The 16713-nt window shown below is 36.2% G+C and overlaps 1 protein-coding gene across 3 annotated transcripts; it reads left to right on the plus strand.

Moving 5' to 3' along the window:
- Window positions 1-3290: 3290 nt before the first annotated feature.
- Window positions 3291-16322, plus strand: LOC123703274 (E3 ubiquitin-protein ligase MARCHF1-like). Of its 3 annotated transcripts, none has more exons than XM_045651222.1 (5): window positions 3291-4099; window positions 4803-4913; window positions 6530-6617; window positions 11616-11748; window positions 16090-16322. In XM_045651222.1, exons 1-5 carry the CDS (start codon window positions 3387-3389, stop codon window positions 16314-16316), a joined length of 1272 nt encoding a protein of 423 aa, XP_045507178.1. In that variant the 5' UTR covers window positions 3291-3386; the 3' UTR covers window positions 16317-16322. The 3 variants fall into 3 exon arrangements, with proteins under 3 accessions (XP_045507178.1, XP_045507179.1, XP_045507180.1); XM_045651223.1 differs by having other exon boundaries at window positions 16111-16322; XM_045651224.1 differs by having other exon boundaries at window positions 11616-11718; window positions 16111-16322.
- The last annotated feature ends 391 nt before the right edge of the window (window positions 16323-16713 follow it).

Raw genomic sequence — 16713 nt, forward strand, 5'->3', positions numbered from 1 at the left:
AATGTAATACATTTTATACAAATAAGCCAGACCTTTAATTATAAATTAGTGCACGCCACACAAGATCGTGTGCCGGTATCAAAATAAGTACAGTCTACACTCTACAATGTGAGGGATGGTGTTACGCAATAATGTAATTATTTTAATATTTTTGCTTTATATACGTCTATTCACTTAAATTTAGGCCAGAAAAACGACGTTTACTGAAGTTTTCATTTAAAAAAACTTCTTTGTAATCGTTAATAGTTCATGCACATTTTACGATACAGGCATTTCGGGACTTTTAATACCACATCTATGATAAAATCGTATCTTATAATTATAAACTTGGAACCAACCGAATAATTTACATAATTAAAACATTTTGGTTCAAAAATTTAACAGATAATTATTTTATGATAAGTTTAAAAAAAATTTATTTGGAAAATCGTGCAATAGAATTTGTATAAGATATTAATATAATTTATTTCGAGATCCACTCTTGCATAATCCGGTCCCCGTTCGCACAGCGTCAGTATTGTACGCTTTTCGGACAAACTAATTAAAATATTTCGCTTACTACATAAAGGAAAACTTAAGTGTGGCATTAATTATGGTACGATATGTAGGCCGTGGGAAAATTTCCATTAGGAAAATAGATCCAAGAGAAATAATTAATTTTAATCCTTATTAAGGCCGTTTCTGTATCGGTTATTTAAAATAATGTCCATTGTGTTGCGTTCCTCTTTTGGACTTTAATATTTTTGCTATGTATCAGAAATGATACAGTTATTTTGTTATTTTCTTGTATATTTGCTTTATTTAATTTTTGGATGAATTTCCAATAAAAAATATTAAAAATATGCTCTAAGCTATCAGTGACTTTAACTGCAAGTTGTAAAACTGGTTCTAAAAGTAATATTACAGTTTCCCCATTGACATTTGACATGAAAACACACATCTGTAAGTTTTTTACTTCTTATCGGACCTGAGGAGTTTTCAGAAATTTCAGGTTCGTGTCATAACTTAAATAAATATATATTCCCAGACACAATATAAACACAACGATGTCTGGACTTGAATAAGCAAAGTCTAGTAAATTTAGGTTCCTAATTAACATATATTTAGATATCTTATGTTTTTATTGTTTAAATACAATTTACATACTTATGACATTTAAAACCTGCTGCTTATGCCACGATAACGGAAAGATATACTATAACTTTCTCTGTAACTTTTGCTGACGTGGGGACCTTTTTTATTTTACCTTACCTTTTTTTTATACTAATTTTCCGCCCGCGGCTTCGCCCGCGTTTACAAAGAAAAAACCCGCATAGTTCCCGTTTCCGTGGGATTTCCGGCATAAAACCTATCCTATATGTTAATCTATTGTACCATCTATACGTGTGCTAAATTTCATAGTAATCGGTTCTGTAGTATTTGCGTGAAAGAGTAACAAACATACACAAACTTTCGCATTTATAATATTAGTAGGATTGGATAGGATAGGATAGGATTAGCAGGATTATATTATTTTATATTTATTCAAAAGGTGCACACCACTGCTCACAATTTTGAAAACATGTATATCCGTATTTTTTTTTTTTTAATTAAGCATTAAGTTAGTCAAAAACTGTTTTGTTATATAAAACATTTTTAAATAGGTGATTAAATTGAATTGCGTAAAAATAAAAGTAAAAGCATTAAAGTACATTCATATCCAATTATGGCTATTTTAATATTACAAAATAGGTAGCTTCAATCGCAAAAACAATCGCGAACTCATCCAACAATATGATCACAGTTTATGACATTTGTACACGATAAAACCACAAGCTACAATGTTTTTTACCACCCGTAATTACTTCTCATTACTCCCCGTAAAAACTACACTGGTTTTACGGTTGAATTAAATTTTATTGCTAGAAGCGTTTATCTGTTGGTCTGATATTTTTTGTGTTTTTAGAATATAATTTGTATGATTTACATTGTTTCTTTGGAATTTATTCCAATTGTTCTGACCTGTTTGTTAGCGGCGTATTTGAGAACTTTGGGAAAAACTTTTTGATTGCGGTTAATACAAAACTGAAGGGCTGGGGCAGCTAGTGAATAGATGAAATTGTTATATTGATAGACTAGATTTCCACCCGCGGCTTCGCCCGCATTTTCAAATAAATAATCGCATAGTTTCTGTCCCTGTGGGATTTCCAGGATAAAAAACTAGCCTACCTAATATGTCTTATTCTGGGTCTTCACTCTTCAGATACCTACATACCAAACTTCATTGTAATCGGTTCAGTAGTATTTGCGTAAAAGAGTAACAAACAACCATCCATCGTCAAACTTTCGCATTTATAATATTAGTCGGATATCCTCTTCTTTCCATATATTAACATGTAAAGTGAAATTGGAAGGTGGTAGGTATTTAAAAAAAAGTCTATAGTCAAAATTGACAGCACTGGTAAGCCCTATAATTCAATGGGCATGAGAATTTGAACGATCTGCGACTAATTTCTAGGCTTCATATCACCCTTTCAATCAGTCTCGTCCATTTATCCTTTTCACCTTCTATTGACGCTTAATCCTAACTACAATTTTACCATGTACTTTTGCGTTACTCTGATAAATTATAATTAATTTTCTTCTACATATTTAAAATAACATTATTTTAAGCCACTTATTTATAACTCAAAAATGGCAGGCCGGATTTTAAAGATTTATGGGTAGTTGGATTTGCCTCCGTTTGGACATAGGATTGGGGCCAGCTAATTATGAATAAAATATAAAATTATCTTACATTAATATGCTAATATATTTTCACGCCGATCTTCCAAGATTTCGAGTTTCGAGTATGGTATCTTTCCATCCTTGCATCCAATTCGTAAAGCATGCTCAACTCCCACATTAAGTTATCATTCTCCTATACTATTTCCTCTGTTACGTATAAAATCCACAATTATCTTACGTACATTTATCTGTTGCCTGCACAGACACCGCAGTCAGTCCCGCAAGCGATTGCGGTGAACTCTTGAAACCATACATTAAGTGCTTGCATGGCACAGTGAAATGATTGTCGTGTATTTTATGAGGCAAAATTTTTAAACTGTATATGTGTTGAATGCGAAGCTATGCTTGTTTAAATGTTATGCTCTTTTTAAATAAACGATAAACTCCCAATTCACCAAATTGTACCTAACATCACTTTTTTGTAAATTATTTTAATGTTAAAATTAATCCAACTCAACCTATATAGGTACAGTGCAATCTGACAATTATTTTCTCTAAAACGTCACCCGCAACTGAAATTGTCAACACTGAAACATTCATACAAGGTTTATTTTAATATTTAAGAAGTGAATTTTAATAAAAATCCTTAAAAAAAGAATACAAATGTAACACAAGTGTACATGGAAGACGAGGAAAAATCATTACCTGATGCGGCGGATACAGACAACAGTGTGGAATCTAACAAGAATATATTAGACAAACCGGTCAATCAGCAGGTTAATGATGCAGGGCCTTCAAGCAAAGTTATTCTACCAGGGTCTATTTCACCACCGTCGCCAACACCAACACACGAATCAAAACTCCACCTTAACAACCTAGGTAATTCTAAATCAGAACACTGCATCCGAAATACAATAACAAGTAAAGATGTCGCTAACGCACTCAAACTAACTTCCCTAAGTTTCGGACCCAACAAAGCAATCCCGGACATAAATTTCAAAGAACTGCACATACCTATTCTAGATAAAATGGAAAAAGAGGACAATTCGGCTACGCTTATCGAGTTAAAAAGATTTATGGCGTCTTGTTTCAAGCTGCATAAAGCCGGGCAAAGTGATGCGCCGGAAAGAACGAACATTCAAAACGTCCAAACAGCTATAAACACAATAACGAATGATCTGATTTTAAATATACCGAATGCGAGTTGCACCGGTAAAGTTCCGAATGAAGTTGCAGTGAATCCTCCGGTGGATCCTAAACAATCGAAGGCAGAGAGAAAGAAGACCTCAGGAAGTATTTCCGATAGGTCTGACTTTGGAGTGGCGCCCAGGGACTCTCTATCCAGTATTGGATCAAATGTTTGTAGGATTTGCATGACAAGGGGACGTGAGAGGTTAGAAAGTTGGACAATAATGTTTGATATAAATTGGCTCCCAAAAGTTTTAAAGCTCTGTTTACGTGAAATTCGAAGCGTTTAAATTTTCTGCTTATTTCAAGTTTCACCAAATTAAATAGCGTCAGTCCATTTAACGTAATAACAACGAATTTTCGACGAATTGAGAATGCAATTTCGTAATAATTTTACCTGTTAAATGTATTTAAATTCTGTGTTTTAATTATAAATTTACTTACCGGTAAAAATGCTGTCTGTATACGTAAGGTCCGGTAATGAGATATGTTCGTGTACTTCAAATGCCAATTTAAGCTTTTATGGTCAGTAATTACTAATTAAAATCATTGCATTATATTAGTTTGATTTCCAGTGTATATTAATTAAATGTGGTAGACATATCATGTATCAGTATTTTTGCTGAAACTTGAAAATAATTAAGTGGACGATAACCACTTTAGATATTAAAAAATCAATCGATTTTCAGTTCATCCCACGTTCAGATCTCTACATGTAGAATATTTGGTGCAAAAATAAATGTTTTTATGAACAATTTTAATTTCACCTGAAAAACTGACCAGTCTTTTGATATCAACAGAGACCATAACCTCAAAATATTTCTCCAATAAGACAAATTGTCTCTAACAAATTTACTAGAAACTCTCCACTTTCACGAACAATAGCCAATTGATCCAATCGTATATAGGTTAATTTCACCGTGCAACTGTAAGGGCTCGCTAGCAAACGTGCATCTATCTTGTTTGGAGCGCTGGTTGAACCAAGTGGGCAGGAATCATTGTGAGCTGTGCGGATTCAGGTATTGTTGTTCATTAGTTGAATGGTTTGTTACTTTTAGTGGTATAGTTTTTATGTTGTACTCCGTAGCTTTAGTACCTATACGTAGATTAATAAATTATTAACTGTCTAAAGAGATTCAGGTATCAAATTTTGTTCATTAGTCGATCGCGTTGTTTGTTAATTTTAGAGGTAGGTATAACTTTTATGTTGTAATCCGTAGGACGTATTGGTATTCGTAGGCAATGACCATGAGTAGACAATGATACTAGTAGACGCGGCATACGCCAACATCATTGCATTATAAAACAGCGTAATTAATACATACCTACTTACTAACGCATTATCACCAATACAGTTGTTCTCTCTTTCACTCTCACGCACGAGACATAATACATGTCTCACTCATGTACTTCGTAATAACAACTGCCGATTAAAATATAAAAAGAACGTCCAGCCACGACGCTGAATGGTGCGTGACTAAGTGAAACTCGGGCACTTAGCTGAGTTTTTTCTTGCCAAAATAGAGAGCGGGTAACGTATCTAGCTTTTTTATTTATCATAGTTCGTAGGTTAATTTATTGTCTAAGTAATTCAGGTATCACTAGTGTGTATTGTTGTTATTGTTGTGTACAGATTAGAATTCGAAGGATTTAATTTATTAGGATAATGTTATGATGTAGGTAATCCATTATTATTCGTAGAATGTCATCTTATAAATCTAATCAAATATTTTCGTTTTAGAAATGAAACAAACATTTTTATTTGATAGGTCTACATGTCAGCAATAACTATTATCGCCTAATAAAATACTAACATCATTACGGCTGAAGCACATCTAACAAAAAACAAAGCAGACGGCGAACACAATTTCACAATAATGGAACAAAGAAAATGTTAGTTAAAAATCGAAGCTCACTGGATCCGATATCTCGGTGAGCTAGATAAATCACATCGACTAATTACGGACAATCGAATCGAGTGGATTACGAGTACAAGAACGTGCATTGTGCACGTACGAGTATCCGAACTGGTTGGCGGGAAAGCTGTTTTATTTTTTATTACTTTTTTTTATATGAGTTGATTAATTGGGCATTGGGTTTATTTTTACATTGAATCGTTATTGCAATTACTAGATTTCTGAATTTGAATTGTTGCCCAATTAAATATAGGATATTTCAATTTTCAAACATTTTTGTTATAGTTAACTGAATTTTTTTTTATATATACCTATTCAGTCACTTACGAATTTTATTTGTTTTGAAATAAAATCCTAATGAATCGTTTACTCTACACTAGGCGTTCTAACTATTTAGTTATCTATGGTTTAATTACGATGGCAATTATTTAATCCTTTAAGAAAAAATTCCACCCTCGTTGGAAATGCCCGTCCAATTCATTTCTACCATCCTCTTAATACAATAAATGCAAATGTTCCTTTGTTACTCCTTCACGCAATGACTGCTGATCTGATTTTCATGGAATTTGGCACACACATAGAGGGTAACTTAGATAAACACATAGAAAAGTTTTTATTCCGAAAATCCCACGGGAACGGGAACTATGCGAGTTTTCCTTTGACCTTTAGCGCTTCCATAAAACCCAAATTCCCATACATAAATCTTCCATCTATTACAGTTACCCCGCGATCCGGACGCCCCGATACACGGTGCTACAAGCGCTGCGACTGTGGTTCGGCAATCCGCGAAATAGAAGCCATTTACAGGTATCTCATTTGGCCCGTGTGACGTTTTGAAGGGAACTTTCTAGAATTCATTTTAATTCATTGTCTTACGGTGCATTTACAGCAAACGAGTGAATGCTCATTCTTAGCAACTCTTTCGTTGTTCTTAGTGCGTTCGAATATACCTACATATTCTATGCCATGTACTAATACTGTACAACACTGAATGCGAGTTTTCGTTTACACTAAAAGATCACGAAATGCTTAAGCTCTAGCTTTATGTTCGTTTGATGTAAATGCATCGTTAGATTCACGTGTTTCTTTCAGTCCACTATTAGAAATATCGCGGTGTGTTGTTGTTGTATATAAAGTACAATATGTTACATTGTGTGTTTTATATTAGGTACTTACATTTACTTTATCTATAGTCATAGATAATGCCGCGCTTTCACTCACAATCTATTCCAAATTCAAAGTATTTTTTTAGAACGCAAATACCTAAGTAAAGGATGGGCAAAGGCCAAAATCATCGCTACCGTAATGCCCGGTCCATTTCGCATCGCGTACCATTTGCGACCGGCGGACCGAAGGTGATTCGTCTTCACATTTTTGCCCGCACGCCAATTTTATTTTCCTTTTTTTTTTTGTTAAAATTTTTTCTGAACGATTCCAATCGGTCGACGGCTTTTAAAAGGCCATTTGTGTCGGTACGGTTTGTTTATTGCTCGGCCCGTGTCACTTAAAATATATCGTCTTGAACACATATTACATAGGCGTAAATCAGTTTTGGACGGAGTCCCTATTTGTTTATTTGACGTTTTGCGAACGTTACTCTATTTAATTATAAAATATCATTATTCTCTTACGTATTAGAAGGGGGATTACACGTCTGAAACCAATTAGAAATTTAGTATCATAAAATTTAGTAGATTTTTGAACATCTTCCTACCTTTACGCATCCACTCCATCCATAAAATACTTTCTATTCTAATATAATATCTACTGATTATAATAGTTAACTAATAACTCATTTAGTCAAAGGTTGAAATTAGCAAGTTCATTATTATTATACGCATCTTATCAGTCTGTGTTGGTTTAAATAATAAAAAGCGTTTAAATTACTTGTTATTTATTCCGCTATTTTTTGTTCCATTATAAAAATCAACTCAAAGATGAAATGATTCTTATTGCCATGTTCATGTCTCAACGCCCTTTAATATGTCTTCACTTCACGAAGCCATATTGACTCCGGCAGTTTACGCGAATGCCTCACCCTATTCGGTACGCATCTGCTTACTACGATTTAAAAAATGAAAATGAAACCGACATGTTCGCGCCATTGAGATAATATTAATATGGAGACGATACCGCCTACATCACTTATGTTCCACTCAACATACGTCATGTGGCGTAATTTCACTCAGTCGCTTGCTCGCTCATTGGCGCGAACGTCACGCTCATTTTTTATTTGTTTTAAAGTGAAACGCATCAAATATGCCTACGTGTGTGTTACGATATTGCACAAATAATACAAAGAATACGGAAAAGTGCAAAGGAATAACTTTTCATCAGTAAGTAACTAGATAATAATTTTTAAAACTTAGTTAGAGCAAAATTTTTGGCGGGCGACATTTTGTCATAGATTAAAAATTTAAGATATGACATTGGGCATGAAGTAAGTGTTGTTAGTAATATTTGCTGGCGTATATTTTTATAGTATAAAATAATAATTTTACATATTTAGAAAAGCATGTTAATTGAAAAAAGGTGAAATCATGAAATATGAAAATCAATTACTCAATCACCAATTTTTTTTTGTTAATTGATTTTAATCAAGTTTTTAATTGATATTGTATAAGCTACTGACTTGAACGTATAATTGAATTATTATTTATTTATCTGCACTAATATTATAAAGAGGAAAACTTTGTTTGTTTGTTTGATTGTAATTAATAGGCTCATAAACTACTGGACCGATTTTGATGAAAGGAGAATGCCCATTTTTGGTACTGGTTTTTCTCATGCATCAAGACAACAATACTATTAAAAAAAATCTCGGCAATTTAGAGGCCTTCTTACCATCGGAAAATATATTTTGAACAGGGAATGTTTTGTAAAATCTAATAAGACATGTAATTGTTTAGATCCGTTATTATAGATTTAGTATCCATTACCGGTTACCACGGTAACCATGCGGTAACTATTATGACATTTACTATGGTAAATAGCTAATGTATTAATATCGATTATTGTTTTCATTGAATTACAAAAAAAATCAATTAACATAAAATCACTCTTTAAGGTATTGTTTATACACTGTAGGTTGTTTTAACAAAGATAGTGAAGTAAAATAATATAAATATGTATATATAAAAAAAAAAATATTATTATGACATAGCTTGGTACTGGTAGGTAACCAGTTATTTCTTATTTGTTTCTTTCTTCAAATATGTAGTGAAAAAATGATTCAAACAACAACAACAACAACAACAACATGTAAACCGAATAAAAACTCAATTGGCATTTTTTAAGTATATATTTAGGTTTTCTTGAAATCCGTCCCGGAAGATTTCTGGTGCCTACCTACACTAGCCGATGAACAGATAGACTTTGTCCGAAAGCATAAGCTCTACGCATAGATTAAATATGTTAATCGAAAAATAACCTTTGGACGATAAAATGTTACCTAAATCACACATAAACCTAACTAAATCGGGGTTATTTAAGTTTTGAGGTTATTTCACATTTTTCTCAATATCTTGAAAACCCCTGTTTTTATCACAAAAAATCAATTGGTAAAAATCTTTTGAATATCGAAGAACCCTTCAAAACCACTCTGGCATTGACGCAACACTGTACTGTGGTCCATACTTTCATGGGCATTCTCCTTTGGCACAGACAATCTTAAGACCCTGAGAAAGAACATAGGCTACTTTTTATTGCGAAATATGTGCCACGGGCGAAGCCGGGGCGGACCGCTAGTCCAGAGATAAGTAATTAATATTTTTCTATTCAAGGTTTCCATGTCTGGGCCGTGAAGAAAGGGAAAAATTATTTTTTTTCTAAAAAAGGCTCAATTTGTAAGGAATAAAACTTCCCATAGCCCTGACTGAACCTAAAACACCAAAAAAATTAAATTATTCCATATGACGTCACTATTTACATCATCCTATATTATATGCCAGATATTGTTAGCCCCGCGTAGTAAAGTCAGTTTATACCTAAAATAAATATTAAGTAAGTACAAAGAAAATTTCAAGTCAACGTGCATGTAAGGAGTGGCACCCAATAAAATAGACAGAATGAAACAAAGTGTCGCCTCTATAGCGGTGAGTCAGTGACATCGCATAATCTATGACTGTCTAGCCGTCATTCGCGCGCCCCGCGCCGCCGCGCTTGGCGCACAGATTTTGTTCGTGGTGTCTGCTCCATATTAATATTATCTCAATGGTTCGCGCCAATTTTCCTGTCAATGTGTTTTTTTTTTTTACGAATTAGCTAGCCTGTTAGGTACTGAACGAGTTTATTCTGTTTTTTTTTTTTATAGCAATTTAAATGAATGTGAATTATACTCCAATCATATTATTATTATAATCAATACTTCTACAATACCTACACGTACGTCGTACATAGGGTGTTCCACTATCTAAGTATTTAGGTAGTTTACTACCTACAGTTTACGTCGAAAATAAATGAGATAGAAAAAGGCAAATTGCCGTATAAATAGAAATCTTTTGTCTTCTCCTTCGTTGCTTGTCCTTAAGTACTACATTCTGAATAAAATATCAGTATAAATACTAAATTTGAAGCTGAGGTGAAATTGGTAGTAGGAACATATCCATTTGTATGTAAATTTTGTAAATGAAACGCGTCTTTGACGATGCAGGAGCAAATAATGTGAGAACGCTTGTAGTGTTTCAGTAGTGGGGCTATAAAGAAAGTGAATAATGCTGATTGGCTCCAAATATTTACCATTTAAGCTTACAGCCCCTATCGTATTTAATTCTTTTGATATTGAAAAGATAAGAAAGAAAGTACCCAGTTATTTATTGAATCGTAACTAGGTGTTTGTCTAACCTTGAGGCTAGTTAGAGCGATTTCTTATATCGCTTTTTTTTGTTTTTTACCTTTATAGTTTTTTTTTTACTGTGTAACAGTAGGAGCATATTTCACTTTTGAATACAAATGTTGACTATTCAGTTATTAATTATGATTTCAAAATTAATGTAAGCTGTTTAACCTAGATGTACGTTACAGATACTTCGATATCGAAAGGTACTAAAATAAATCCTTAGGATTTATTGTAGGTAGTAGTACCTCACCTATGTTATGTTACGTAGTAACTATTTAGTAAACTGTGCTAATAAAGATCTATGTTATTGTATGTACCGAACGAGACAAAGGCACCCGGGTCGAACAGCGATCTATCATTTAAACCATTAATATTTTAACAAACGACAAGTCATTACTCAAACGACGATATATCAATGGTTGACCGTAAGATGGCGCTGTCACAAGATGGCGCCCGGTTTGACATGACACAACGCTCATATTGGATTTCCGTCTTGTCACATATTGAATTACTTAAGGTTCCGCACTCTCGCCTCGAAAACGAAATTATTCCGGTATTTCGTAACGCGGTAATTTGTCTTAGTAAACCTCTTTAGAATGGGAGCTCCTTAATGAGGAATTATTGTTTATTAAATCAAACGTGCAGGGTATTGTCTGCCCATGGGGTCTTGTGTGCCGACATGTTACATTAAGTTGGCTTGTTTTTGGAAATTCAACATTATTATCAAGCCAACATACATAATGTAAAATTCATGATGCACGAAACGATGAACTTGTCAATAATGAAAATGTTGAACAATCTATGAAGAAGAAAAATTCCCTCTACAAACAGTTTTACAAAGCAAATCTTTTTGCATCTACCCTTAAATTTCATTTTCTGACAATACATTTTACATTTATTTTTATTTTTGACATAACTTTGCACTGGCCTTAACTCTATTAACTATATAATATCTATTATATTTTCAGTCGGACTGTCTCATATTCTGGCTGCTATCGACAGTAACAGCTGGATTACTGGCCGTATGCATCGTTGGTACACAATATTTTGTTATGGAGGGCAACAAATTTGGTAAGCTCGATGCTGCTAGAAAAGACGAAGGTGTGTTGCTACCTTTTATTTTTATTTTTTAATAGAATTGCGATCACTTTGTTCAAAGCATAAATTAACGATATTGAAAGAGATGGTCACTTATCTGGTGTATAGTAATTAATTATTTTGAACTGGACAGAGAGTTAATTAATTTTCTTTTTTGTAATTTCTTGTCATAATCTGCCAATAAATAGCATATAGTTTATATAATAACAGAGTATCAAGATTATAAATGTTGAAATAATTGTATATTGAAACACAACTTGTGGATGCTGATAAATTATCTTTATTTTTATAATACTTTTTTACAAACTACATTGTGCGCACACGACATTACACCACGAACCACAGAGACAGAGAGAAGGGCAAAGACAATTGCAGTTTACAGTGATACCATACAGACTATACAATAACCAAAATACAGATTATAATATTTGCCTATTACAACACGCCTCCTCAAATTTATAATCTTTATTTTCTTTAACTATTTTACCTTTACTTACTTACAATGCTTAACAACACAATATAATACCTCCACCCAATTTATAATCTAATTAACTTTCATCATTCATCATCATTCATCATCATTCCAGCCTTTCAAGACGTCCACTGCAGGACATAGGCCTCCCCCAAAGATTTCCAAAACGACCGATCACCAGCGGCCTGAATCCAGCGGCTCCCCGCCACTTTGATCAGGTCGTCTGTCCACCTCGTTGAAGGCCGTCCCACACTGCGACGTCCTGTACGTGGTCGCCACTCTAGAACCTTTTTGCCCCAGCGGCCATCGGTTCTGCGGGCTATATGCCCAGCCCAGCGCCACTTCAACTTACTAATACGGTGGGCTATGTCGGTGACTTTAGTTCTTTTGCGGATCTCCTCATTTCTGATTCGATCACGCAAAGAAACCCCGAGCATAGCCCGTTCCATAGCTCGTTGAGCAACGCGAAGCTTGTGCACCATGCCCGCGGTTAGCGACCACGTCTCAGATCCATAAGTCAACACCGGTAACACACACTGCTCGAAGACTTTCGTCTTCAGGCACTGAGGGATTTTGGACGAAAAGATGTTGCGTAGTTTCCCGAACGCTGCCCAGCCGAGTCGGATTCGACGATTGACCTCTTTCCCGAAATTGGACTTACCTAATTGGACGCTTTGTCCCAGGTAAACGTATTCGTCAACAACTTCGAGAATAGAGTTTCCAACTGATACCGGAGTGGGCACAACATGGACATTTGACATGATTTTCGTCTTATCCATGTTCATGCTAAGGCCCACTTGTTGTGAAACTCTGTAGAGGCCACCGAGCATTGTATTGAGGTCTTCCAGGGATTCTGCCATGACTACGATATCGTCGGCAAATCGAAGGTGAGAGATGTACTCGCCATTAACATTGATGCCAAGTTCTTGCCAGTCCAGGAGCTTGAAGACATCTTCCAAAGCAGCGGTAAACAGTTTCGGAGAAATAACATCTCCTTGTCGGACCCCGCGCTGCAGAGGAATTGCCTTTGTGCAATGCTCCTGAACCCGGACTGACATAGTGGCGTTTTCATACAAACTTCTCAACACTTCGATATACCGATAGTCAATGCGGCAACGCTGAAGAGACCTCAATACGGCCCAAGTCTCGATCGAATCAAAGGCTTTTTCATAGTCCACAAACGCCAAGCATAATGGCAGATTATACTCCTCCGTCTTCTGTATAATCTGCCGCAGCGTATGTATGTGGTCCATGGTGCTAAAGCCTCTTCGGAAACCGGCTTGTTCGGGAGGCTGGAAGTCATCAAGCCTGCGTTCGAGACGATTCGTAATGACTCTCGAAAACAGCTTATAAACATGGCTCAGCAGTGATATTGGCCTGTAGTTCTTCAACAGGGTTTTGTCTCCCTTTTTGAAGAAGAGGACAACCATACTGCTGCTCCATGCTTTTGGCGCAGTGCCCTCGAGTAAGGTGGAAGTGAATAACCTCTGTAGCACTCTGAGGATTGGTGTGCCACCCGCTCTCAGAAGCTCAGATGTGATTCCATCCTCACCCGGCGCCTTGTTGTTCTTAAGCTGTTTGAGAGCCATTCTAATCTCGTACAGGCTGATGTCCGGGATATCTTCGGTGTAATGTCGGGTTAGTCGGGCTCTAGGATCTTTCGCCGGACTCGCAACAGGCTTAGCAATGGAGGTGTAAAGGCGTCCATAAAACTTCTCGACCTCGCCTAGTATCTCCGGTTGAGACGACACAATTTTGCCACTATCCGTCTTCAGCTTAGTCAACCGGCTTTGCCCAATAGATCCATCTCTTGCGAACACTTTTGAGCCTTTATTTCGCTGTATCGCTTCTTCAATGTTTTTCGTATTGAAGGAGCGGATATCGTGTCGCAAGGACTTTGAAATTCGTCTATTGAGCTGCCTATATGACTTCGCTTCATCGGAAGTATTCAGTAGCAAAGAGCGTCGCTCTGCCAGGAGCTTGAGGGTATGGTCGGAAAGTTTTTGTGTTCGATTCTTACGGGGAATCTTGCAGTGATGCAACCCTACCGTACGAATCGTTTCGATAAGCCTGTTGTTCATATCGTCCACAGATACGTCATCGCCTAGGCAAGCGAAGCGATTTTGGAGCTCGAGTTGAAAGCCTTCGGGGTTCTGAATTAGGGTGCGGAACGGTCGAAGAGTTGACTTAATCAAGCGAGACCTTTCGAGTTTCACATCTATATTCAATGTGCCTCTTACCATACGGTGATCGCTGCCGGTTTTGACCCTGTTGATCACAGAAACATCATTGAATATATGTCTCTTTGTAGTCATGATAAAGTCAATCTCATTCCTCGTTTTACCGTCGGGGCTTATCCAGGTCAACTTCCTATGCGGAGATTTCTGGAAAAAGGAATTCATCATGAAGAGTCCTTCTTTCTCCAGAAACTCAGCGAGCCTCTGGCCCCTCGGGTTGCGCTGCCCAAATCCAAATTGCCCCACTCTCAACTCATCATCGCCTCTTTTGCCCAGTTTCGCGTTGAAATCCCCCATCACAACATTGAAATGTGTTTTCGAGGTGTGTATGGCTTTACTGATGTCCTCATACATTACCTCCACATCTTCATCTGAGTGTGCCGAGGTCGGAGTGTAGACCTGAATCACCTTTAAAGAATATCTATCAGATATTTTGAGGATCAGGTACGCTACCCTGCTCGACACACTTTCGATGGATATGATGTTGTTAATGAGGGGTCTGCGAACGATAAACCCTATTCCACCTTGGGACTGTTGGTCGCCCTCCCGGTAGAAGAATAAATTACCGGATGTCAACGTTATCGTGTCCTCCCCCTGTCTTCGGACTTCTGATAACCCTATGACATCCCAGCGTAACTTACTCAATTCTTCTTCCAGCTCAACAATCTTTTCGTCCGTCCTCAACGTGCGTGCGTTGTATGTTACCAGGGCCAGGGGTCGTCGGGAGTGGTAGCCGGATCGCTTCCGGTGATTCTTAGCACCCCTTGCCCCGCCGTTACCATGGCCGCTACCGTAGCCAGGAATAGCGGAGCTGCCGGGTACTAGGGGCCTGGTTGTTGTTGCACTATTCATGTATCTTTTTGGGGGGAAAGAATGCCAATACTCGCCACGCTTGGCAGGCGGGTTGGCGAGCGCAGTTGATGGTGGGGGAGATCATGCATAACGCTGCTGCCCGTTTGCATGTAGTTAACCCTTAGTCGCCTTTTACGACACCCACGGGTAGAGATGGGGTAGTGCTATTCTAGGCCGGCACCACACGGCAAAACTTTCACTTATATTAACTTTCACTTATACAATAATTATTATAACTTGAACTTGAACTTTTACAATATTATAACTTGAACTTAGATATAAACTGTACTAAATTAATCTTTATTCTAATGTTATTCAAAATTAAGTTTCCAAACAATCTTATTACAAAACCTGACATTGATTTCTGATCTACATTATCTCCAGCATAGTCAGAATCTACCATATTTTATTTTTTATATGATATTTTTTCATAATTTATCAACCACGCTCTGCTACCATGTTGAAATAATTGTATATTGAAACACAACTTGTGGATGCTGATAAATTATCTTTATTTTTATAATACTTTTTTACAAACTACATTGTGCGCACACGACATTACACCACGAACCACAGAGACAGAGAGGAGGGCAAAGACAATTGCAGTTTACAGTGATACCATACAGACTATACAATAACCAAAATACCTACAGATTATAATATTTGCCTATTACAACAATAAATTTTAAAATAATTGAAATAAATAATATTAACCGTACATTAATGTATGACGAGGGTTCCTGTTCCAGGTAAGCGATGGACAGATTTAACGTATTAAAATAGTCCACCTACATTTCGTTACAGGTATATCACATCGCATCACAGAGACGGCCATGGACTTCTTCATGGCTATCGTACTCTGTGGTTACTCTGTCACGGTCTATTTACTATGGAAGGACCATTACGTCATGTGGAATAGATGGCGGCGCGCAAATGTCAATGTCAGATTGCTACTGTCACCTGACGCGAATCCAGTGCCGTTCGTGCCTAGACCTAGATATAATGTTTGAAAATTGTACTTTGATTAAAACGTTATTTTATTTTTTATGCATTTGTTTAATTTAATGACCTTTTCGCTCGTATATGCTCTCCCACTCTGCATACAATTTTTTATATTACCTTCAAATTTTATGCTCACTACTTGTCTATACATAATATCCTCTTGAAAGATTCAATCCTCTAATAAATCTTACCTAAGTCTTCGATTCAGTGGTTCAAACATGTTAAATGTTAATGTAACTGTTATGTTAATGACTTGCAGAGCTATTCACACATTTACGAACTATTACGAAGTATTGTATTATTTGAATGAATTGTAGAGACAAAAACTAAATGTATGTTAGCAAGTATAGATTGATTTCATATAATATTTTGTTAATCATTATCATCAACATTATTTACAATTAG

This window comes from Colias croceus, chromosome 25 (assembly GCF_905220415.1).
Source record: "Colias croceus chromosome 25, ilColCroc2.1".
NCBI lineage: Eukaryota > Metazoa > Arthropoda > Insecta > Lepidoptera > Pieridae > Colias > Colias croceus.